Source organism: Plodia interpunctella, chromosome 5 (assembly GCF_027563975.2).
Source record: "Plodia interpunctella isolate USDA-ARS_2022_Savannah chromosome 5, ilPloInte3.2, whole genome shotgun sequence".
In the NCBI taxonomy this organism is placed as follows: Eukaryota; Metazoa; Arthropoda; class Insecta; order Lepidoptera; family Pyralidae; genus Plodia; species Plodia interpunctella.
Genome location: NC_071298.1, coordinates 4,133,911 through 4,160,293, shown reverse-complemented (window position 1 = coordinate 4,160,293; position 26,383 = coordinate 4,133,911). Strand labels below are relative to the sequence as shown.

At 39.7% G+C, this 26,383-nt stretch overlaps 1 protein-coding gene across 4 annotated transcripts; it reads right to left on the bottom strand.

Moving 5' to 3' along the window:
* Positions 1 to 430: 430 nt before the first annotated feature.
* LOC128670090 (mediator of RNA polymerase II transcription subunit 12-like) lies at positions 431 to 26,220 on the bottom strand. 4 transcript variants are annotated; one of them, XM_053745466.2, is made up of 49 exons: positions 26,081 to 26,220; positions 25,755 to 25,966; positions 25,513 to 25,672; positions 25,043 to 25,234; positions 24,675 to 24,788; positions 24,236 to 24,340; positions 23,736 to 23,919; positions 23,189 to 23,370; positions 22,328 to 22,689; positions 21,669 to 21,818; positions 21,231 to 21,318; positions 20,795 to 20,937; positions 20,325 to 20,475; positions 19,619 to 19,726; positions 19,302 to 19,427; positions 18,782 to 18,912; positions 18,335 to 18,471; positions 18,171 to 18,247; positions 17,568 to 17,831; positions 17,098 to 17,210; positions 16,509 to 16,691; positions 16,140 to 16,284; positions 15,492 to 15,681; positions 14,845 to 14,936; positions 14,660 to 14,768; positions 14,139 to 14,359; positions 13,733 to 13,915; positions 13,431 to 13,571; positions 13,233 to 13,353; positions 12,894 to 12,935; positions 11,151 to 11,336; positions 10,905 to 10,992; positions 10,478 to 10,641; positions 9,798 to 9,921; positions 9,199 to 9,311; positions 8,689 to 8,836; positions 8,205 to 8,449; positions 7,345 to 7,552; positions 6,872 to 6,952; positions 6,498 to 6,637; positions 6,008 to 6,110; positions 5,773 to 5,871; positions 5,026 to 5,170; positions 4,489 to 4,595; positions 3,993 to 4,096; positions 3,206 to 3,512; positions 2,504 to 2,800; positions 2,318 to 2,395; positions 431 to 1,845 (listed from the first exon to the last, which is right to left on the bottom strand). In XM_053745466.2, exons 1-49 carry the CDS (start codon positions 26,085 to 26,087, stop codon positions 1,639 to 1,641), a joined length of 7,377 nt encoding a protein of 2,458 aa, XP_053601441.1. In that variant the 5' UTR covers positions 26,088 to 26,220; the 3' UTR covers positions 431 to 1,638. The 4 variants fall into 4 exon arrangements, with proteins under 4 accessions (XP_053601441.1, XP_053601443.1, XP_053601445.1 ...); XM_053745468.2 differs by having other exon boundaries at positions 14,660 to 14,753; XM_053745470.2 differs by lacking the exon at positions 5,773 to 5,871.
* Between the last annotated feature and the right edge of the window lie 163 nt (positions 26,221 to 26,383).

Here is a 26,383-nt window from a genome sequence, read left to right as displayed (position 1 = left end):
ACACATTGAGGCAGATTGAACGATCCAAGCGGGGCCCTTCCAAATCTATGAAACGATTCCTGCAAAATCGTGTGGCAATCGCACACCAATATAAACATCATAAACAGAACCCAGAACCGAACTCAGTACTTGAACCATAGGAAAAAATAATTTTCGTGACCATTGGTTGATTTCATAGTTTAGAAAGGGCCCCGGGTCACGGTTGATTTGATCTTCTAAAATTAGTATGTACTCCTACTAATTGCATGCTTATACCACAGTGCCAACCAGAGGTCTTAGTGAGAATTTACAATCACATTACAGTGCAGTTGTCGTTGTCCTATGGCTTTATGGCCCCCAGACTTTATCAGACTGATGATCCGACTTTATAGGGTTTAGTACATACCAAGTATTATTTTCAGATTATGATGGAAACCAAAGTGAAAATACATTAGATTAAATTGTATATTTTATATAAACAATATTTACATATATATGTAATGTCTTGTCAGCATTTATATATTTACAACAGAATGGTGGCGTGATGCCATTCAATAAACAATTATTTTACTTAAAAATATGTAAAGGTTGATTTGAGATTTTAGGAATACAAATAAAATACTTATTAAAAATAAAATACTTATTAAATAAATAAAGCTAAATGTTCGTTGGCTTTGATAGTGATCTTTGTTAATCCAAACAAATACCAGGAGATAAGCACATAAAACCAAAATCATCTAGGAAGTTGAAAAAATATTGAAAATAAATTCCACCGACAACACTATCAGAGCGAACGGACTTCGACATCGACATCGAAATTAGTATACCCTAACATTGTTTCTTAGAAATAAGTGAATTGTTCTTACCATTTTCTTGCTAAAATGAGTAAATAACTTGATACTTTTTTAATCTAACATGATTATAGATTTAATTACATTCTTAAATGAACATAAGTTACTTTTCAGATAATTAAAAAGTGATTTACAGTTAAGATGAAGATGCATGAAAATATTTGGAAACAGAAATAGCAAAATGTTTCTTCGATTGAGATCTATTGCATTTCCAGTGAAAATGATTTAAATAAACTGAGCTAAATTCAACTTACTTTGTTTACATTGGATATTTTAAAAAATCCAGGGCCTCCATATTAACTAGCTCCATATTAAATAGCCTCTATATTAACTAGCTGTACCGACTCCAGAATTCTCGATAGCTTTTAGGCGTTAGCATTCCGTATCACGCAGTGGGTAATGGATCGTATCACGCAGTGCTAGTCTTAGTCCACAATATCTTTCGACCCACAGAGCCCAATCAATCACTCCGACAAAAAATTGAACAAGTTTTTTGCAACAATTGATCTATTTAAAAGAAAAGTATACTAGAATTCAACATAATGGTCCAGAAGGTTTTGTAATGTTTCGTAAATGTAGGTAAGAATTGGTGGTAAGCAACCACACTAAGTACGCCAAGTATTTTCCCAATTTCTTATCAAAAATTCCTCCACGAACACAACGCTTACAAATTTACGCTGAAACTTTTCCGAATAAGCTGTAGAAAATACTGGCCGTAAAGCCCATCTATGGTCGTTAGTATCTCTGGCCACACGCGTTTCAAAGCGTGGTAGCATGTTAGGGTTGCCAGTCTTGTTCGTGATTAGTTTTAGTACGGCGGCTGCTGATATTGCTGTTGCCGCTGCAGATGCTGCACCAACGGGCCTTGTTGTTGTTGTTGCATGGCCAGCATCTGTTGTCGCATGCGTTGTTGCGTCATTTGTTGTTGGTACTGCGCAGTTTGTTGAGGCTGCATCCCTCGCGGGTAAGGCGGGGTCGGCCCGCCCATGCCGCCCATCGTCACATTGGGTGCCTGCTGGATATTCAAGTTAGAATAAATATTAAGTTTTTTTATTAGGGCTTGTAGTAACGGAGCAAAGGGTCTACAATATCATATGGAAAATATTAATGATATGTTTAAGTACAATGTATGGTACTATCTGTCAATAAAGAGTAGAACACGGATTTTAACGAAATAACACTTTTTTGCCATTGCAATACCAAATAGAATGGTCAAGATTGGTTGATGAACATCCAGTGTTGCCAGTCAATTCGACATAGAGCCCTCATATATTTTTTGCTTTGTTTGACAGACTGCATTATAATATTTTTTGCTTTTTATAGAGAGATTGTAATTGATTTCACAAAATACATATTTGAAACGATGTGAAGGCAAAATGGCAAACCATTCCATTAGTATTATCCAGGAAGTTATTGTGTGGTACTTTCCACACAATCCCTCAGCCATGAGGACATACGACTATAAGAAAAATATTGAATATACAAACCTGCATGTACTGCGGCCGCGCATTCTGTCTTTGTTGCGCCAAGTATGCTTCTTGGCTCGCTCGTCCGCCCATCATATTCTAGGAAATAATAAACATTAATTAGTTAAACTCATGCCAGAGGTTGGTATCAACCGTTAGCAACATACCAATATATTTATTCTTGTTATACATAAAATAATTAATTACCTGTTGGAATGTCTGTTGCCCCGGGAAGCCTCCCATTGAGTTACCCCCTTGTGGTCCCATGCCACCCCCTTGGCTGTTCATGGAGCCCATACCTCCGGCTTGACTCATCTGACCCATTTGCCCCATGGGCTGCCCCATTTGGTTCATGCCTTGACCCATTTGACCCATGCCCTGTGGCATTTGGGCGGTCTGTCCCATTCCCTGGTTCATCTGACCGACGTTTTGACCAATGGAATTGACCCCTTGCCCCATCGTGTTGACTTGTTGCCCCATTTGATTCCCTCCTTGGCCCATACCCTAAAAACGAATGCAAAAATTTTTCAATACAAATCTATGTATTTTGTCCAAAACGCAGGCAATATTTGATCTCTTAGATTACACCAGAACTTTTTGTTTTGCATGAAAATAGGCAATAATATTGCACATACGCATAGCAACTGTAATCGGATTGAAACGCGCTAGCCACATCATTGATCAAATATACACAATTCGTCATATACAATTAACCATCACCGAAATAGTGACACAAAGTAATCTACTTTTTCCAGTTTATATTATTGTCATAAATCATCAATATTTCCGAGTGAATTTACAATAACGTCTTTGAATATCCTATGTTATACATGCTAACTTATCTTATTAAAATATGCTCTCTGTAACGTTAAGTTAGTTTAATAAATAAACTATTGTGACCGACATTACCTGGTTCATCATTTGCTGCTGTCCACCTTGCATCATCTGTTGTCCAAAGCCGTAACCCTGTTGCATCCCGCCGTACTGGTTTCCGAACATCTGGCCGCCCATGCCGCCCATTTGCCCGGCGGCCATCTGCCCGGCCCCCATCTGGTTGCCCCCCATCTGCCCACCGCCCATCTGCCCGGCGGCCATCTGCCCGGCGGCCATCTGCCCGGCGGCCATCTGCCCGGCGCCCATCTGCCCGCCCATTTGAACACCACCCATTTGACTCATAGGACCCATACCGCCCATTGCCCCCATTGGTGCCATTTGGCTGAAAAAAAAAGATTAAATTTATCATTTATGACAGTAAGTGAAAATATATACTTCGAATATTCAATTCTGTATTTTAACTTTTAACTATGTTCAAAGATATATTATCGAGGGAGTAATCATAATAAATCAATAAATATATTAGGACAAATCACACAGATTGAGCTAGCCCCAAAGTAAGTTCTAGACTTGTGTTATGGGATACTAACTCAACGATGCTATATTTTATAACATATACATATATAGATAAACATCCAAGACCTGTTCCATCCCCAAACAGAAAAAGATTAAGACTAAGAAAAAGATTTCCATCATGACCCGATCGGGGATCGAACCCTTTTATCGAACCCTTTTTTGTCGAACTTTACCACTGCGCCATCGAGGTAGTCAACACACAACGGTTAGGTCACAAAGTAACAATACACCATATTGACTCTTATGTAGTTCCTTGAGTCCATGGATTATATACAATGCGACTCACTTGGGCTGCATCTGGCCCACCGCCATCTGGTTGGGCTGCATCTGCCGCATGCCCGGGCGCGGGTAGGGCGCGCGCGCGTGCGCCGCTCCCGGGTATCCGCTCGACTGGACACCAATACATACGTCATTATAAATGTGCTGATTGATATCGAGTGTTTCCGAAGAAAGTAGCTTAGTTCCGCGGAGCATTTGTTGGAGTTCCACGAAATTATTGCGTGATAATAAAGTAGCTATTGGTACATCTAGTTGCGTCAGTCTCAGTACGTCAAAATACAAGCTTTTTTTAAAAAAAGTTGGCACTATTCCAGTTAGTAAAATCTCTGAGAATATATACAATTTCAAATTGAGATCTATGATAAAATTCAGGACTCTTGCGAACATATCACAATAAATATAATCATATTAAATCTCACGAATACTTCTGGATCAATCTAGGGTAACTAAGATTTGTTAGGAATATTTAAATATTCTTAAAAAAGAACACATCAATTGCATACCTGCATCTGCGCCATCTGGTTGTAAGGCAGTCGCTGGCGCAGCATATTGCTGAGCGCCTGCTTCGACTGGGTGTTGGAGGGCGGCGCCACACCGCGAGGGTTCACTCCTAATTAACCATATTCACGATTGTTAATATATTTGAGTATTTATTACTAAACTTTATAAAATATAGCTAGATCCCTGCCATATGAATCTGGCTCTGGCGCTCTCATTTCAAAAGTATAGTTTCATCCTATTTCAATGGGCTATTTGCATACTATAATATATTATTATGTTATTAGAAATGTAAGCGCGTTTGACCTCAATCTAGCCTAATGGGAAGCAGAAACTACGTTTTGGAAAGTGTACAGGATCGAAGTTCTTATTTACACATATTTGCATTACACTTATATATCGTCAGTTCATTGATACGTGGTTGCGTTACCGAGTGAAAACGGTTGTTGTGTAAATTTGCAGGAGCAGTTAAGTGTACAGTCAGCTGGTTGCCTGGTATCTGTATTCTGTACCCATGTGCGTGACAACTAGTAATGATTTACCTGGCGGGTTGTAGTAGTTCTGTGCGGGCTGCGGCTGCGGCGTGGGGAACCACTGCTGCGGCTGCTGCATGAACTGCGGCTGCTGGTTGGCCGCCGCCATGCCGGGCTGGCCCGCGTTCGGATTGGGCACGCCGTTGCCGTTCGTCTGCACAGAACGGCAACACCGAGTAATGTCAATAGAGTATTTTTTTTGATAGATGATATATGAACATGTATATATAAATCAATATGATTTTACCCCATTTATTAATAAACCACAAAATTTATTTGCTTAGTATTTGCAAATTTACACATGTGTACAATTCGATGAAATCTAATACACTTTTATTTACGCGACGTACTAATAAATGGATCAAGCAGTTTCAACCGCAATTATCTGGAATAAAAAGATTTTTCTATGGAAGGTTGTGTGGCTAGTAAGTTTTACGTTATTCATCCGTCAGTACAATAAATAATGCATTCATAAACTGGATGCGGTCAGAAAAACTTCATATGCAATGCACATTATCAAATTTTATGAAAACACCAATTTTACAAAAAATCACTTTAATATTTTTCTCTTTTTCTTATCTTCGCGTGTTCCCGTATGCTGTATTCGCTTCTGTGATATCACGAAGCTCGGGGTCAGCTGCCAAGGCTATGCCCCTTAGTCACCATCCACAATACGACATTGCATTGTCCTGTTTTAGGGCGGGACCACACGCCACATCGTTTACTACTGAAAAGAATAAACACAGGTCATCTTACCGGCGTCACAGCTTTAGCCTTCTTCATCTTCTTGCCCGAGGAAGATCTTGAGCGGCCCTTGCCTGCGCCTGTGGGGCTCGAATCCAAACTGCCATTGTCCTGGTTGTTTGTTAATTGTTTAGTGAATACGGATAAACGTTAAATGTTAACAGAAGAATAACATGGGTAGGGCTTATTTCCCGCTTGTCATTGGCAGGGTGAGGCTATAGATACGTGATGGGTGGTGGATGGTTACCTGCTTGCTGTCGTTGGCTTCGAGGTCCTCCGGCGGTAGCGGCAGCGGTTCCAGGTAGTAGCTGAGGGGTTTCACTAAGCTGTGTGTGTGGTGCTTCAGTAATCTGAAAAGAAATATTATTTTTGCTTCGTAGATTGGCCAGAAAGGTTGAATAGAAAATTGAAAGACTTAAAGATATGAGAAAAGTCACAAACATTATTATTTCAAAGTAAACATTTATTCAGGAATTACTTCCACAGGCACTTTATTTACATCTAAAGATGATTTAAATAATTCACTAAATCTAAAAAACATTTACTAAAATAAAAACTGAATTAAAAAAAGAAACGGCGTAAACTTCACCGCAACAAATGTTTTATAAGCCAATGTATCGGGCCCAATTAAAAAGTGTGAATTCTATGTATTTTATCAAAATGTGAACGCTATTTTGAATCTGAATATACATATAATATAGAATGCCATTACGAGTATATGAGAAACAGATACATACCTGTGCGCAGTCTCGTAGGTGAGCGGTTTCCTCTCGACCTTGGTGGCGGCGAACCACGCCCACGACAGCGGCGCGGGGTTGCGTCCGCCTTCCATCAGCTCCCAGCTCGACACGCGCTGTTTGTCTGTTAGCCGGAGACCCTGGAACATATCAAATAGATATACTTTATACATGATTGAATTGGCTACTTATAACAATTCAAATAATTTAGTTTTTCTTGGTGTCAAATACATAATATTTATATGCAAGTCACGGCTGATAAGAATTGGTACAACACCGCAATCGACATAGATTGTTCGATCGTATGAGATTTTTTCCCAAAATAGATTCTTGGCCTACTTTATCAAATAGGGAATTTATCATTTAAATTTTACCTGTTTTTTGTCACTGTCGAATCCAGATATCTTGTTTCCTTTTTGGTCCATTAAGCATCCAAGTGGCTCACACGCTATTACCTTCAAATTAAAAAATAAACATTAATATTAAACAAAATATAATTATATTGATTATTAACAAAGATAATAGGTAGATATTAGATACAGCATATTATTAGCAATCAAACATACTTTCACATTTATAAAATAAGTATGACTATGGAGAACTCCACCGACAAGAATTTTGTTCTGAAATTAGATTACCTTTTGTCCGCGACTTCGCTCGCGTTTTGTGCGTCTGTTCATAACTTATAATTGTCAATATCTCAGTTTCTAAGCGACGTATAGCGATTAAACCTATACCAGATTTTAAGACCATCCACTATACAACTGTGGTAAAGTTTTTATGTTTTGCGGGAACAAACATAGCCCACACACAGTTTTATCATATGATAGATGATGATGGGAGTTACCTCGATGATAGTATTCTTGGAGAGCGGCAGGAGCTGCCTCACGGCCTGCACGGAGGGCCCGTGCTTGTCGCCGACCTCCTTCTTCAGCTTCTTCATCAGGTTCTGGTAGTGCTTCCGGTTGTTGTCGTCGCCGCCCTCGGCCAAGGTCGAGTGGATCAGTGTTGCCAGCATGTCAATTAGAGTGGTGAACAAGTTGCTGCGGCATAGGCTACGAGAATTAGAATGTACAAGTTTACTATAGGTATTTATGGAGGGATTCACCAGAGATAGATTCTGGTCTAACTTTCATCTATTTCTGTCGTCAAATAGGTTTGCGTGCCGGTTTAAAGGGAGAGTGTGTTACAGATACTGTGGTTTAATATCTTAGGCCCTTGGTGTTGCAGGGTTAATCACTTACTCTCTTTAGGTACTAACTTAGGTGGGCCACATGCCTGTTTACTATAAGTTTTTTTTGTTGAAAAAACTTGATAATAACGTGTATCGCGCGAAGAAATCCCGCTTCACAAGATGTGAAACGATAATTTAAAATAATGCGTGACAAGAGATTTATGATTTAACGTGTCTATAGTTTGCTTGTGCAATAGACGATTTATAGGCAATTTTGTTATTGTCCCAACTCTCGTGGCGTACATTATACATGAATCAGATGCTCGATCAGTAGGCCTACCATCAACTTTCATAGAACGATTCCAATGCAATTCAGTTCAATTTAGGAATCTAAAACAATCGCATTCATAGAAAAAATTAAGTCGATGGTGCGAATTTGCGATGCAGTTCAGTTTAGATCGTAAAGTGGATCGCGTTAAGAGATGATGGTAAGCCTCCTGAGGTGAGCTGGTGGGAGCGGCGGATCAATGTACCTGTTGTTGTAAGCGTCAATGACTTGATGCGCCAACAGTTGCGTGAGCAGCACCGCCCAATCAGAGGTGAGCTGGTAGGAGCGGCGGATAGCGTCAAACATGCCGCCCGCGAGGGAGAAGCGCAGCTGCAGCGCTTCGGGCGCCGCCTCGTCCTGCCACGTGTCTCCGCACGCGGCGCGCTCGTGATCGCGCGCGTGCGTCAGGTAGTGTTGGAGTTGCGCGTGGATCGAACTCAACAGGCTTTCCTGAACGATTTTACTTTAATTATGCTTCTGAGTACGTAATTTAAGATTCACATACGGAATTGTTGGATTTTGGTATAAAAAAAATATTTGCACTATTATTCTTATGTAAAACATCTACTTATACGATCTATGGTCATGGAATAAATGATTTGATTTGATATTCAGTAAGAACTCAAGAGCAAAAACAGAACTGAATGTGAAAATGCAATAAATATTAAAGCACCAGTCAGGTCACTGACCTTTTGGTCGTCCTGGTGTCGGAGGCAAGTGAGCACTAAAGACAGCAACGGTTCGTTTGCGAGGCGCACCGCATTGCCCCCGCAGCCGCAGCCGCCGCTGCAGTTGCTGCTCACACCGCGTTTTCCGCCCCCACCGCCTCCACTTGACCTATAATATATTATGACAGCCCGATATAAAATATTAGTTGTAGACAAAAACAGATTCGACCGCAAGTTATACAGGCATGTATCTCCAATAAACCAGTCTGTTTTAAAGTTATTAACTGAAATAGACGTGAAATAAAATCAGAGTCATACCATACCCATAACTCACACAGAGCAGTTGTTAACGACCAATAAGTAATAATAAATATAACGTTTCACGAGAAAAGGTACCTCATTTAGGACAATTGATACAGTGACAATGCGCATACGCATGTATAATAAAAACGAGCACGTGAAAAGTCTCAAGTGACTTCCCTATACAAGCTACCTTTTCACGTGGAACATCACAAATAATGTGTTCCTCACCCTTTATAGCTAGGGCTCTGGTGACTCTTGCAGTCGCGATGCGAGCCGCTGCCGCCGCCGCCGCCGCTCGCGCAGCCGCCGCTGCAGCCCGCGCCCCAACCACTCTCCAATATCTACAACATTTATTATACATATATAATTGTGGTGGTTCCGCCTTAGACCATTCCATATCGTGGGTGTCGTATGAGGAGACTCAGGAACGTAACCTTGTTAGCTGTCAGGCAATAATTCATTTCCAAGGAGGGTTGACGTCAGGCCGGTTGTGGTTGCCGGTTGGTAATCACAGTCGAATCTTCAAATTCGTTTTTTTTAGTTACGTCAGGCTTCGCGGCGAACGAAAAGAGATAACTTTGGAAAGCACGATCTTGTAAATAAAAAAGGGTAGGTAGATAATAAAAGGCGGTAAATAACCTTATCTACCGCTTTTTGAAAATAAATATTTGACTGGAAAACAACAACTATAATTATTTACATAAATTACTATGACATGTTACATGGACCTCTATGCGGAAGTAATAAAGGCGAATTTACAACATCACTATACTCTAAGCAGACACACTCTTGGTCATATTTTATAATACTAAATATGGTTAGTTTACCTGTCCCGCTTGTTTGAGTACACGGCCTTGCACAGCGGGCGGTAGTTTCGCGACCAGCGGCGCCACCAGCCACACGGATTCAGGCCATTTACTCGTGCTCACTACTCCACGGTCGGTGCCCATTCTGTAATAATAATAATAAGATATATAAAGTCATTATTATGTACTGTGATGACCTGATTTTTAGGAGAACCAACGTTCTCCCAAAAAGCTATGTTTACAAAATGGTCGCTTAAATATAAATCCTAGGTGGCAATTATACGTTCCCAGTAATATAAAACAGGTTAAAAAGAATTCCTTTTTAAGCTAATAGCAGATGAGTCTGACAAGCCTCGCTTAGCAGAGTCCACAGCCAAACCAAAATTAAAATTCTAAATTCTACCTAAATGTATCTGTAAAACTATTATTACATTGGTAAATAAAGTTTTATAAAAGTTTACAAATAGGAGGCGCTAGTATAACTGGATATCAATTTTCGATCCACAACAGCACAGAAAAGGTTGCGCATGGAAATTTTCAGACTAATAAACATGTTGACAATAGTTTTTTATTTATTTATTTCACTACATCAGCGCCCCTAGCGGGGAATTCACTTGCGTTAGTCTTCATTATGCAGTTGATTCCCGGAGGACCTATTCGGGAACTGCTTGACCATCAGCTGCCTTGTGTTATATATCTACCTGTCTCTGTCGGGCGGCGGGGGCGCCACCTGCTGGAACACGTTGATGACGGCTCGAGCCACGGTGTCCAGCCACGCGTTCAGTTCCGACGAACCGTTCGGGAACTGCTTGAACATTAACTGCAAGTCCAGCCATGACATCCGTAGGGACCATTGTTCTAAGTTCTGTTATAAAAATTACAAAAGATTTTTAGAGTATAGTTAACAATTTAACATGTAAACAATATTTACATGTTCAATTTTGTGGAAAACAAATATTAGTTGTAACCTATAAATTTTAATAACTTATAAATAAAATATTTGTTAACCACGCAATCATATAAAGACATAATAAGATTGATAATAAGACTTGTAAGAAAAAACGAAGTATAGAGTTTCTAAACTCTGTAAAAATGTCAAACTATCTTTAGTATAATGAAAGTGATTACCTCCAATAATCTAGTGATCATAGTCTTCTGATCGAGATCGGGATGAGTGTGGCTCGCCGAGTCAGGGTAGCATATCATGTGTAATAGTCTGCACAAAAAAAAAACAAAAACTTTTATTTTTCCGTATTCATCTATTTCCACTATACTATAACAAAATATAAAAAAGAAAGAGAGAGAGTCCATTCGTTTTCAATTTATTCGTTACAAACAAAACTTTGATATAGAATTTTATTAATTTTTTCTCACCTTTGAGCTTGTTTCGGCGTCAACATAGAATCGAGCAGCATATCCGGTTGGTACAATTCATCCGGGTTCTGCAGGCACTTCTGCAGCACCCACTCCTCCGAGCAGATTTCAACTAACACGCGGCGCGCGAGCGACGACAGCGACTGCGACGAGTCCAGGAGTGTCGAACCCACGCCACCGTTACCTCTGGTTTGTCAATGATACGGTTACAAGTAGGTTTTGCTTTGAATGTATTGCGATAAGATTCACAATTCATGTTGTCATATTTACAGATTATTGGAACTTTATTTGAGTCAAGGTTTATCTCTTTACTTAGTACAGAGGCCATCAGCGCTTACGTGGCCTATTTAAATCACAATATTTCATATACTTACATAATCTTACATTATAATAATAAATTTAGATTGCACACTCCATATTTTTAGGTTAGGCCACTTTTGTGCTGATGGCCCCATATTGTTATTCCTATCTATCTATATATATGAAATTTTTTACCATAAATTAAAATAATTGGTGAGTTATTTTCATGACATAATTTTTTCCTTTACATACATAAAAACAGGGCTCTTTTTTCTGTTAGTTTTCCCATTGTTAATATATTTACAAAGATATCATAATGAATTGCGAATCTTATGGCTAGAATTTATGATCTAATATGCCCAAGCTCATAGACAATTACGTACACAGACGGTTAAGGCTGGTAGAGGTGAGGGTAGTGAAGTAGTGTTATACACAAGTGACCCTCCAACGAGCGTAACATTTAGATGTAGCCCACTACAAAAAATAATGAGTTTAAATAAAAAAAAAACAATACGAAAATGAGAACATCTTTAAAGAAGAATTGTATCACTTTATATTTCTTTTTAATTATGTTTGCATTGTGAATATATATGTTGTGGTATGAAGAATTTATCTACCTATAACTAGGTTCACATCAAGGCGTGCGCTGCAGTAAGTGTGCGCCTAAGCGACAGTTATAGCCGTTACATTCATATCTTGCGTGAGACTGAAATAGGCGATCCACGAGGGATTCATTCCATTCGCACGTAAGGTTTGTGACATAAACGGGCAGAACTTGAAGCTTACACCCGCCTAAATCAGCGCACGCCCTTATTATTAAGAATATTCAACGTCGAAATTTATTCAAATAGTGTAGGCGTGCACTGCATAGACTAGGTAGTAGGTACCCGAAACGGAGTACAGGTAGAGAGGCACCTGGTCACCAATATCCAGGTAAATTTAGAAAGGAAAAGGACAACTGTGTCAAATACAGGGATGTTTACCTAGGGTTACATTTACACAAAGAATGAGTGTTTTAAAAATAAATATATATACATGGTTGGCGTAATTTACAAAGTATTATTTGTGTTCGAGCGGAGAAGGATGTTTTTACAACCCAGAGGATAATGTTCGCAAAACAACATGAAGGTACGCGTCGAAAAAGAGAGGTGAAGTTAGCGTTATTTTTACCAAGTCTAGTGATTTTTTTTCTTGTTGCATAGACAATATAGAAATTACAACTTCAACAAAAAATTGAACGAAGATCGCATGCGATTTAGTTCTATAACTGGGCATGATTAAGTTGATACTGTGAATGATGGATTGCATAATAATAACACGGACGCAAAATTCAGCTCTCAATGCAATGACGCGCAAGCGAAGCGAGTGGGCCCAAAAACTGGGGCCACGTGTGGCTAGGACCATGAGGTGCAACCGTGAAACTCAATATCAAAACAAACAAACCTAGGCGTTCTATGGCCCCCACTCATCTCTGAGTCTACCATCCTAAGAATAAAAAAACATTAATCAATATATTAAATAATAATGCCTCACATGATCGCTCTACCAACTCTGCAAAGGCATCAGCGTTTAAATATAAATAATGACTTGTGTATTACTCGACGTGATCTCGCAAAATAAAGAGAATGATGGTAATAGTTTGAAACTTTCACAGCTGTTAGGTTCCATGCTGCATTTTACTTTAAATCTACCGTACTGCAGAGCAACTATGTCATTTGAGATTCAATAATAAATACAATATTTATATAGCAATTTGTCTGATAAATGTTTGGTTTAACTTACGACATGAGATCGAGCTGCGCGTCCGTAGGGCCTGAGTCGCTAGTTCCCAATATGTGCGATAATTCGCACGACTTTTTGTCGCCCGGTTTGTCGCCGTCACATGCTCGCGATTCAGCAAGCACTACAAAAAAATTATACATTTCAATATGTTTGCAAAATCCGAGAGTTTCATTGTTGCCCTGTTTGTTATATACTTACTCAGAATAGCTTTTAGTGTTGCTAGAACGGGTCCTACACCGATGTTTTTATGCGCAGCGGCAAGCAGATGCCTGTCACATGATAGTCGAACGCCTGCGCCCCCGCCGCCGGGGCCCGGGGACGTCGACACGGAATATAAACCTGTAAAACAACAACATAATTATTGTTGGCGACATTACTATTGCCCATTGATGAGTTACATGTGTACTCAATCCGTAAATCTGTCAAGAAATCTTCGAAACCAACAGAAGACATTAAAAATATTCTCCAGAATCCTAGAGAGAATCAGTGGTTGCACTGACCTGGCTGCGGCGTGTCCAGGGTCTTGAAGAGCCTCAGCAGCAGATGGCAGGTGAGCCTCGCGCCGGTGTCAGGCGATGGCGCGTTGGCTGGGTTCCCGTTGAGTCCGGCGCCCCCGAACGCTTTCACTAGAGATGGCAATGCCGCGTGCCGCACGAAATCCTCCAGTGAGAAGCAATGACGGGCTAGAATTGAGTAAAAACTCAAATTTGTCTTGAGAATTTACATAGACAACTGAAGAATACATGTTTATTTATAAGTCATCGATGCCCCTGGGCAAAGATAAACAAAATGTGCCGTAGCGTGGTGGCGTGGAAATCACTCCGGAGTGATTTAGCATTCGCTGCACTTGGTTAGCTCAGTCCAATTTCAACAGACAAGTATACCAAAACACATTGTTATACTCACCCACAAGAATACACGTGAAGACAGCTAATGCGTCATGCGCGGCGGCGTCATGCAAGTCCCGGTGGTGCAGCAGGTCTGGGTAGAAGGGCGGCGGCGCGGCGTGGGGCGCGGCGGGGTAGTACTGCGCCCCGCACAGCGCCACTAGCGCCCCGAGCCACTCCGCCGCTAGTCCGCTGCACCACGCGGTCATTTCCGCGCAGAGAACGCCCAGTTCGTTTACCCTAAATAACATAAATATGGTTGTGTAGGTACTTAAAAGTTGGTACACAATGTTTGCATGTCTCTTGAATTAAATATAATACACTTTAAAAATATGTTAGAATATTACAAAATATATAATTTCTAATTTATGAGACGATTAATATGCAAAGAGCAAAAAAAAACGTTATTTTAACTGAATATTGTAGTACACAATTTAGATAACAAACATGGGGTAGTTCGCTTGGGCAACAGATTGCATGTAAACTACTGTATTATTTGGCAAATAAATGATTATAATTAGATAAAAATAAAAAACTCACCGATCATTATCGACCTCCCTGCAAACGGCCAGCATGGCTGAGCACACGAAGCTGTACCGATTCGCGGGCGATTCTGCCACCTGGCGCGCCCACGCTATTTCGATTTTACCTGCAAGTGACACACATCAGATCGGCATGTGACGGCTATTCTGCAACAGCAACACATCGTTACTGGTGTTACATACCCTTGCGAGGATTTGTGAAGAACTCGCTTAGGAACTGAGGATTGTACACGTAGTTGGATGGAGTCGGCTGGAGAGATGAGTAGAGAGCTTGTCTGAAACAAACATTATTATTACTTTACTAATAAAGTACAGTAATTATTAATGTGATATGACGAAATATGTAGCTTATAAACCAGAGTTACGTTATTTGATTTTTGTGTGGAATGACAAAAAATACTGTAACAATTAGGTTTACGTTTTAATTACGTATGTAATAAATTATTCTACTGAAATTAATCGAATTCTTTATTTTGTGGTAATAAGATATAGTTGAAACTTTCGGATACGTGAAGCTTGTATCGAATTGAAGGAAGCAAGAGTATAAAGCCATTTTTCTTTTCTGTGTCGGTATTAAGCACTTATATTTTTTTAATGAAAGACAAAAACTGACTTGATTTTAAGATAGGTATTATGAGACGCAATTGAGCGAGTACTTTTCGCTCGGCCGAATGCACTTGGGCTCACAGTCACTACACCAGTGGTTGGTTCACTGTGACTCTCTCTCTCATCTGAGCGTATTCACGGTTTTTTCCACAGCCGTTGAGCGTCGGAGCTTAGGGTCCGATTATTATACGCACTCCACGAGCTATTGGTTGACTGTTACTCACTTGATCTTAGGATATGCGTTGGCGAAGGTGTCGGCGTGTGGTGCGTGGCAGAGATGGGCCGCAGCTTTGTACAAATCGTGCAGTTGCGCGAGTACGCAGCGCTCGGCCGAGCCACAGTCTCCGGGATTTACCACGCATTTCACCAGTCTGCAGAGTTGCTCGAACACCGCTGATGTTTGTTCCACGCACACTGTTACACGTAAAAACTTGATGTCAGAACTCCGCTAGAAAAAAACAACTTGAAAATAATGTACTAGACGACATCGGGTAATCGCAAAAATGTCATACGCCTTTAGGCGACTTGAATGAATTCTGATGCTAGCTTTAGCAAAAACGCACTCGATAAGAAAATTAATACGAGAGAAGTGTCTGTTTCACCGCTTGCTTATAAAGTATCAGATAGCCTAAATGTAACATATCAAACAGATAGCGTTGAAATGTGAGTTAAAATTAAATGTTGTGGGCTACCTGACCAATCACAGATCTGGCCAATCAGGCAGATTTATCTAGCGATTAGAATAGCGATTCAATTTAAATTTATCTGTCAGATTACAATATGATATTTTATCACAAAATTGGTGAAACAGTCACTAAATATAGTGAAAGAAACACGCACGGAAAAATATTGTTACACAATTGAGTGCTTACGCAATAGACACGAGTGGTAACGCCGCAGGGCCCCCACGGTGTAGAGAGCTAACGCGGAAGTGTACGCTCGGGGCGCCGCCAACCCGCTGCTCGGGGCGCCGCGAGCTGACAACGCGCTTTCCACTTCCGATAATTCTTTCAAAATCTGCAACAAAATTAAAACAAATATTCGTTATTAGATATCTCATCTGTAGATCGATTGTGCATTTTAAAAATAGAAACAAGTTTTCTGTCAGTTAGCATTTCCGAATATTAAAAAAATAAATAAAAAATTCATTGACGTCAATAAATTTTCATATAATATGACGGTACACTATTTCCAAGTGAATAAACCTAACTAGTATCTACGGCATCCGTATATCCCATCACCTGTATACAAGTCTCGATGAGGCCGTGCACGTTGAGCGCGATCTCCATGAGGTCGAGCGCGAAGGCGACGTGCTCGGGCTGCGGCAGATACGTGATCGCGCCCGCCGCGTACGCCGCCAGCGCCTCGCACACCGCGCCGCCCACCGCCCACGACACCGCCCCTTGCTCGTACATCGACATCGCCTGTGCAGGTAACCACATCTTGAACCATGGGTAGAAAAAACTGTAGACTCTAAGATCACAAAAAAAAAAAAAACAGAAGAAACAGAACCGAGCGTTTCTTTTGTCCCTCATTATGTGCTCGGTCTGATTAGCCGCTTTGTATAAGATCAGCCGGGAACCTATGCAATAGCTATGTTAGCTCGAAGTTTTTAGTTTTCTTTATATTGGTCTTGAGTGCTAAGTGCAATACTGAAGCAATCGATAGGTTCACCTTGGTCTTAACACGTCAAATTCTAATTTGGATGGATGAACTCGAAATAAAATATATTTATAAGAAATTATAACTTCGATCACACTTTTTCCGGAAATCAATATCATAATTCTTCAAGCTACCAGGTTACACTGGCGTTAGTAATAATAAGCTCACCTGGAACTTCTGTGTGACAGCTTCAAAGTTAAACTCACTTCTAGAGTGCTTCTTTATTTTTCCACCCTCCGCAACGTCAATGGAGAATTTTTTCGAAAAAAGTTTACATATTTCTGAAAACAAAAGTAATTTTAAAGTAAATAAGGTTTGTCAATCTCAAACAATAAGAATATTGGGCGACGCGAGCTTGATTAGCTCGATGGTCTAAGGCCACGTTTAACTGTAGGTGGAATTTAAATTAAATACTGGGTTACTAACTTCTTGCATATGAAAAGAATCTCAACTGACAGTTTATAGCGATTCACTTTTACATGCATTTTAGTGGAAGGAGAAACATTTGGCACATTCTATATTTCGCAGACCAGCGTGGAATATATTAGAAACCAAGTTGTAACGTCACATCTGCAATAAAAACTAATTAGTGATTTATATTTAGTGATAAATAAATCCATTTATCACTAAATATTCACCTTTGGTCATCTTCTTGACGGCGTGCTTGGCGTCGTCGCGCTGGCGGCCGACGCCGTACAGCAGTATGTGGCGCTGGTTGGCGTCGTGCGGCGTGTGGTCGGGCTCCGCGGGCGGCAGCGGGAAGTGCATGGTGTAGTGGTAGTGACGCGACACCGCGCCCCCGCCCGCCCCCGCCCCCGCCCCGCCCGCCGCCGCACCGTTAGCCGCCGCCGCGTGCGCTGCGCCGCTCGCGCTTGACGGGCCCGAGCTTGTGGTGCGTATACCTGGTTTTTTATGGTCAGGGCTTGTTTCAGTACTTTCTGATAACATATCATTACTTTAGGCAGATTTAAGGGTTTAAGATTTATTTAAAGGTGGCCAGTCAGCCCTTTCCAACACAGATCATATAGACAGACTATCAGACTACACAACTTATGCCAGGCATTACAAATATATTTTTTACCTGGCTGGTCGTGTTTTGGAGTTAGTGAAGTCAATATTTTATTTACATGAGTTATTATTTTTATACAACTAATTTGTTAGTTACTGAATTATGAGAAAAAAGATGCTGTTAAGCGATATAAAATGGTCATGTCATAAAAAATAAAAGTTTTGAAACTCACCAGTCATTGGTCCCATTCCCATGGAAGGCATGCCCGGAATGGACATACCGCTTGGTCCCATCATTGGAGAATTTACACTGGAAAATTAGACATTTTAGACCACATTCCGAATTATAAAGAGCTCACTCACAAAATATCACATATGTTGGTTTTGGTTTTGATACCTATGCGAGGGCTCCCCGGGGTCTTTGGGGCTGTCCGGAGCGTCCATAGAATTTTGCTGGTCCTCTTTGATATGTTGGAGGAGCTTGTCCAAGTCATCGTCGATTTTGGAGTCGTCCAGGTCCATGCGTACATTTTCCTGTGTAACATTTACTTCTCTATTTATTGTAGGCATTTAAAATATAATAAGGATAAAGAACGAAACGAATAAAGATAGTATGTATTTAAAATATAATAAAAATTGATGAAGAGAAAAGACTTGCGGAGTCTGCTGGCACAGCCATTCATATTAAAAGTAGGCTCTAACAACAAACTTTGTACAGATTTATAATTACTATAGAAATTACTTTTTTTTCCTGCGTAGGTGGAAAGATGTTGCCATCAGTTGGTTGTTTTGGTACTATGGAGGTAATCCATGGTCCTTAGGTTACATGAGACAACACAGTTACCTCCATCTTGGGCTTGAGGTCGATGCCCGCGAAGATATCGTCGTCCATGTTGTGGTTGGTGTTGCAGCTGTTGGCCTGCGACACCTGCGGGGCGCCGGTCGATGTCGGCTCAGTTGGGGATATCAGATCACCTGAGGGAGTCGCATTCATTTATTTAAGTGCCACGCCTTTAGACGACTCGAAAAATTCCGACACCAGTGTTAATAACACACTCAAAAAGAATAAGTGACAAATTTTAATCTACTTCTGGTATAAGGACAGCAAGGCTATGCTAAGGCTAAGGCTAAAGCACTCATATATATTTTTCTTGAATATTTCCACGTAGGCTAGTTACAGGTTTATTATATGTGTAGATTAACATGTGTGATAATATATTTTCATACAACATTAGGAATAAGAGTGATTTTTCTATGTTAATGAAGCATAACAATTATTATGTCAACTTAAGGAAAAAGAAAAATATACAAATACATTTTTTTTGAGACAAAAGAACTCACTATGACATATTCGAAGATCTTACCTCTAGATATAAGCGTGCACATGTAAGCGTCGTGCGAGAAAACATCTCTCCGAATGAGTTCGCCGAACAAGTGAACTAGATTCGCGAACTGCTGTCTATTGCCGGGCGGCGCATTCGGGCTTTCATCTAAAATAACATCAATAACAATAAAAATATTAAAAAAAAAATAAATATAATATAATATCAAAAAGTATATTAGCATTGGGTATGTGAAAATTTTGTTAACTAATTGTTAATTTGTTAATAATTCGTTATTTTATTTTTAATAAATTGTTATTTTGTTAACAATTGTTAATTATGTTAACGTATGGAAATACCTAAAACAGGGGCGTCGTTGTCTAGGAATCGTAACAGTAGATTTTGGAATATTGGCGGGCCACTGTACATCCCTGTACCGGAACTGATGGATTCTTTATCATCATGGCCTGAAAGAAACATTTTAAATAATTCACTTGTTTATAAAATTAGACGTTGTCCATAATACATGATATTTTTTCACTGCACAAATTTGACGTGAATGATGAAGTCGAGTAGATTTTCAAAGAAACTACTATAGATTTTCACTAGAGTTAGATTATTTACTTGATACTAGAGTACTTGCCGATTCATATTACTTTATCAAGTTGTCCAAGAGGAAAACGTGTGCAAGTTCAAAAGATGTCACTTAATGGAATGTACAGGTGAGCATGCAAGGGCACAGCAAGCATTCAATTCAATCATTAGATAGTATAAAACAAAGTCGCTTATCGTCGTCTGTCTATCCCTATGTACGTAACGGATTTTGTCGAATTTAAAATTCGATAAAGAAAGGCAAGATAACACCAAGGATATCCTCTCCTTGTTTATTTGCGTGGAGGAATTTAGAGGAGGCTTTTGCCCAGCAGTGCGACTTAAATAGCTAGAAAAATAACTGCTTTTGATGCGGTTTTTAAAAATAAATAATGTGATTCCTGAGGAAGATTTACGTGTATAAATAATTGATTATGGTTTCGTATGGTAAATAATGCATCCTGGTGAGTATACCTTGGTTGGCGTGGTCGTGGTGGTGTATGAGCTGGTGCTGGCGGCGGTCCAGCAACGCAGCCGCGGCCAGCGCGCGGTGCTCCCCCCAGCGCGCGCTGCACACCGCCCACTCGCACAACACTCGCACCACCGCGTACGGGGCGGCCCATTCCTAAATCAAATTGTATATTTTTTTAATTTCGACTTTTTTTATAGGTATATAATGTGCCAGCTACTTTTCTTGCCGAGCATATTGGAAATGTTAATTTAAATTAAAAATAATTTTTTTAACTTAGAATTACAAACATTTCTAATTGACGTCTAACTTAAGTCTACTGCCGAGTACCAAGGTGAGGAAACGGAGATGCTTCCCATAGGTGATAGGCTAGCAGCGTCACTATTTTGTCGTAATTCTAACAATACTAAACGTGGCCTTCAAACTAACTTCATAATTTCTCAAAAAAAAAAAAAAAAATGAACTACCTACTTACCGGATCTTTCATATCGTTAGCATCTTTGGTGGGCGGCGTGCAGTTCGCAAACACTTCTTTGTACAAAGTGTCCAAATTGTTGTTGGTGTCCACACTGTCGAAACAATGCCTGTCCAACGCTTCTAGAACTGCCAACACTCGAGCTGAAAATAATTACGTCGCTTGAAAATAATTATAATAATGAGTGATTAGAACATGTTAGAAGAGTTCGTTTAAAGCATGATTTTCAACAGTGGTCGTTCCGAAGTGCTAGTAGTGTGTAGCTTTGATAGTATTATTTGTTAAGTGATTGGCAACAATAGCATTCTCAAGGAGGATTGACTTCAGGCAGGCGGCTGATTGTAAAATGTCAGTTGACTCTTTTAACATTTAAAGTTATCCAAAGGAGAGAGAGAGAGAGAGAGAGAAAAATGTAAAGCATATATTAAATAAGTACCTTGTGAACTGGTTTGCCATTTGTCCGTACACCATTTGCTTTCAGCTTTTTTGCTCCGGGCGGAAATCTCTTGTTCCGCTTCGTAAACCTAAAAATGTACAAAAATTAAGTTTATTTTCAACAAGACTACATTTTTTAATGGAATACCTATATCTTGAATATAGTAAATTATTAAAAACTTGACGAGGTATTTTTAAATATTTTATTTTCGAGAACAATGTCTAGCCGGCGACATCTTAACCGAAAGGTTTGAGGTTCGAATATTACTCGTGCCACTGACATTGCTTCCAGTGAAGGAAAACGTGACCATTTATCATCTAGTTTGTGAAATGGAGAAGGCAATGGCAAACCACTCCGATAGTTGTGTGCGTTTCATTACACTTAACGACCACGATCCTCAGACACGAGGACTACGACACAAGGAGGACAATGTCTGACCATCCGGCGATGTCGCTCGGTGCTGTCGCAGTCCATGTAGGGCATGGGCAGCGCGGACGGCGGCAGCGGCAGCTGGTCCAGCGGCGACCCCGCCAGCGACGACCCGCAGCCCGACCACACCATCGCCGTTGGACATTCCACGCAAATTATCTAAAAATAATATATTATTGCCTTCCATGGTAGCGAATAATACAACGATACTATATTCTATAACATATATAATATATATAAACATCCAAGACCCAGGTCAATCTGAAAAATATCATTTTCCATGTTGACCTGTGGGGATCGAACCCGGACCATAATGACCATCAGGCCACGGAGGTCGTCAAATGTACAAGCTGCTTCTCTATTAGTGCAGATTGCAAAAGTGAATCGAGGGAAAGGGCTATATATAGACTGTAACGTTTAATTTTATGTACTTCATGACACCATTTATTAACCGTGCTAGTGCCTCCTATTGATATGTAATAAGTTGATGTAATTCTGACTAGCATATGGATTTTTTAGATGTATTGTCTGTAAATCTGTTTGTGTTTCATGAATAAATAAATTACTGTGTTTCAAATCACAATAACGCGCAGTGTTCAAAAATAGTAAAGATGGAAAATATTACTCTATTACTAAAATATAAATGGCGTTACTTCAGGTACACTCACCTGCAGGATGGTAGCGAGCTGGATGATAACATCTCTGTGATATTGGCAGTTCAGAATGTCTCCGAAGCCCACTTGCACCGGATTCAATGCAGCCGTTACCACAGCGTTAACGGTTGGCTTCGTCTCCATAGGAGGCGAGACATTCTCTTCTTTCACTTGAACCTCCATGGGCTGAGGGTTGGGTGTTCCTAAAGGATTGGGAGTGCCAAGGTTCGGGTTAGGGGTACCTATGGAGTGGTTGGGGTTTGGAGTGCCCTGGTTCTGGTCGGCGGGGGTCCCGGACCGCTTTATGTTCGCTATATTAGGCTTTACGTCGCCGTTGGTTGTTTCAGCTGCCGGCGACATTGGCGCTCCGTTTGTTTCTGAAAGAAAAACACTCATTAGACTAGACTATAAACACTCTTACTGAGCCCATGAAACACTTTCCCACTTTGTCTTCTCCATTTTGCACTATCTTCGGCATCCACATTTGACAGTTGGCTATTACATATTCTTCTTGAGGACATAAATCTAACACTTTTTGGATGTACCCCTTCTGTAGGACCAGGTGGAAAATACAGTTGTCACCTACATCATTTTAGTCATTCATCATTGTCAGCAGCAAGAGGCACGAGTTTTACTTCACAGATTTGCAGAATGCGACGAATGCGCGAATTTAACTGTCTGACACCACAAGAATAAAAATAGAATTAAGGAGATATAAATTAGTAACAATTTTTTTATACTAGCAAACTGGCAAACAGACATGCGACCTATCTGATTGTAAATGGTCACCACAGTCTATAGACGCCTGAAGCACGAGACGTGTCAGACGTTTTGAAAAAATCACAAAATAAAAATATCTCTACTAAAAATCCTTACCTCTAGTGCCGTCAGGGGTTTTGGGGAACACCGCGGGCTGGTTCAGAGAGCGCAGAGTAGCCTCCGAGAGGACGGAGCAGATGAGGGCCGCCTTCTTGGCGCAGGTGGTGGCGAGGCGCCGCGACAGACCCTCGCAGCACACGAACTCGCTCATGTGTTGCAGCGCGAGCGGTAGGAACAACCTGTTTGTTTATGTTCATTACATCCCACTATCCCACGTCCTAGTAATCTCTTCTCACTAATATTATAAAGGCGAAAGTGTGTGAGTATGTTTGTTATTTCTTCATGCTCAAAAGGCTGTGCCAATTTTTATGAAATTTAAATGGATATCTTGGATTAACATAGGGTACATTTCATCCCGAAAGTACGAGGTGCTAAATCTACTAGGCGGATTTCGATGGAATTCACATAGGGTATATTTTATCCCAGAATTCCCAAGGGCAAATATGTGTCTCAAGATATATTTATAATAGATCAAGTCCAGATATCGAGAGTGGGACACCACACCACGTGACAACAAAATCAAACATATTAAAGTAGTAATCACCTTAACAGTCCATCGTCAGCCGCTCTTTTGTCAAGTAAATCAATAATCCAAGTGAGGAAGTCCTGCCTGTCGAGCAGGCCTTCGTCCAGCATGTACTTGGCAAGGCGACAACAGTAGTTCCACAGTTTGAGCGCCTGCCTCCAATCTGTGCTCTCTGAATGACCAGGAGTTGACGAACCCAGTGCTGCAATGCAAGATTATTCAAGATGGAATATGACTCAAGGAAACAAAAAAAGATGCATATATTTTGATATGTCCATTGTTGGGCATATAACTTATTATTGTCAATATCTCGAGTTCTAAGTAACATATCACGAAGTAACCTATACCAGATTTTATCTTGTACCATCCACATCAAACAGCACAAACTTACAGACAAAAAATCTAAAAAAATTGTTTTGACTTCTATTAGTCCTATAAATATCCCCTATAATTATTTTTTATGAATATCTGCTATGTACAGACATACTTGGAGTTTTCTTATATGTATAGATATTTACCACTGGTATTTCCAGGTGAGTGCATAGAATTAGGTACTGAGGTACTATTTGGAGTGGAGCCCCCTGGTGGATTGCCTGAAGAATTGTGTCCAGGAGTAGCTTGGCCTGTAATATCAAATGTTTTTAACAAATTGCGCTCATAATTTTCCAATTTATCACAACTTAAAAAACAAAATTACACAAATTTCTCAAGTTCTAGTGGCTACCGACCGAATTGTGTTAGCTATCTTTAATGAAGGCTACTGTTCCAACGCTCACTATTTCTTGGAATTGGTAGATTTTTAAATGTTCTCATAATATCAGGGGTATTAAAAAAAATAAACTATCACAAATATTCATTAATATTTGCTTTAATATGGCTACCTAGATACCATTTCTACACCAACATCCAAATAAAAATTAATATGTTTAATTTTTTATAATCATGATTTATTCTTACCGGACTGTGAAGGAGGAGTTTTATCAGAAACACTACCAGGCACAGCATTTTGATAGTATTCTGCTAATTTAGGTATTTGGTCTTTTAGGAACTTTATCAAGGTTGTTGTCCATTCTGTAAATAAATTAATATAAATAAACTCATTATTTCCTTAATAAACCAAAATTTATTAGGGAAATAATGTCATGAAATTAGTACAGAGGACATTGACCTTTGAGATGCAGCTAACCAATCATATTAAGGTATGTCACATCACAATGTCAACCTGGATTGGATGAATTTGTCACACTTCGAAAAGATATGACAGTGATAATGAATTGCAAACCTGCACTATGAACTGAAATAAAATAAAGGATGATAGAACTAACCTGTGGTAGGATCCGGCAACTGCCGTTTTTTTATTTTGGCTTCTGACACGGCTACAGTATATGCAGAGCTAAGTTTTATAAACCAGGCAGCTCTGGGCATGGAGACTTGGAATTCTGTCAATGTTATAAATATCTCCTCCTTTTTATTGAAGTTTGGTGCTTTCTTCGCCAGTTGAGAAAGTGGTTTACTCCCTAAAAGATGATATCATAATTAGTTTCCATTATATGTATATTACAGTTTAGATTATCAGTGTAGAAACCAAGCCATTGAAAAATTGTTTTAACATGTCCCACTGCTGGACGCCACATCATCACAAATCTGGTGGCACTTGACAACCAGCAGTTGCAAGCTTTGTCTGAGCATTAATTTAAATTAAATTAACCTTTAATCAAATTAATTTCAAGTTTCTAAATATTGTACTTTGTTTTGTATACATGAAGTTGTAAATAAATCATGAATAATAACATACCAGCTAGGTCTTTGAACCAAGCCTCAATTTGTGGTTTAGTACGAGCAGTTGCCGGCCAAAAGTTGTCCTTAGGATTAACTTGTTGTCTTTTACGACCACAGTCCGGTAGGGTATTTAATTCCTCTTTTTTTGATAATATTCCAGAAAAAAACTGGCCAATCTGGAATTGAAAACATTTTTGGTCAGTTTGTCATGACAATACCAATTTAAGTGTCTTGGACTAAGTCTATATGTTTACATACCTTAGTAGCAGAGTAATTGGAATTCCTTGCTGTACCGAATTCATCGCTGGATGGTGGTGATGTAGAAAAGCCATGTTTTACGTTTGTGGACGTGAGTTCGTCCTCCTTCTGACGAGGTTCTTGCGGATAAACGTCAGGAGGTCCTAAACGAGGCCGTTTTAGCGGCCGTGTCTCGTACATAATCCCCATGATGTCGGGATACAAGGATTTGTCTGTGTAATACACAAAAGAGAATTATAGGACGAGGAAAGTAATAACAATACACACAACAACATATCTTCCAAATGTTTCAGTTCGATTGTTTAATAACAGAATTTATGTCTTACCTTTCATTTAAAAACTACGTAGAACACACATGATTTTCACTTATCTAAAGCAGATAAATATTAATAAAATTGAAGCTATTTCATCTAAAAATAATATAAAATAGTACTATTTGGCTGACACGGTGACATTATTTTTTTATTATTACTATTTTTTACTTTTTTTTTTGTCGATGCATTTACCACAGCTAATGTAAACTAGAGTTGTTTTTTTAATTGTCGATTCTTACCGATTCGTGTACAGTGCGTATGTATAAACAGAGAGGTAGACATTCCATTTTTTTATGATGGCAAGCATCGCAATCA

Bases quoted from the DNA above. Each gene is read 5' to 3' on its own strand.
- LOC128670090 (XM_053745466.2), bottom strand. The intron at 14,937-15,491 runs GTGAGTAACAGT...TGTTTGTTTCAG, and splicing joins AACGCATATCCTAAGATCAA to ACAAGCTCTCTACTCATCTC. The intron at 13,572-13,732 runs GTCAGTGCAACC...GTTGTTTTACAG, and splicing joins CCTGGACACGCCGCAGCCAG to GTTTATATTCCGTGTCGACG.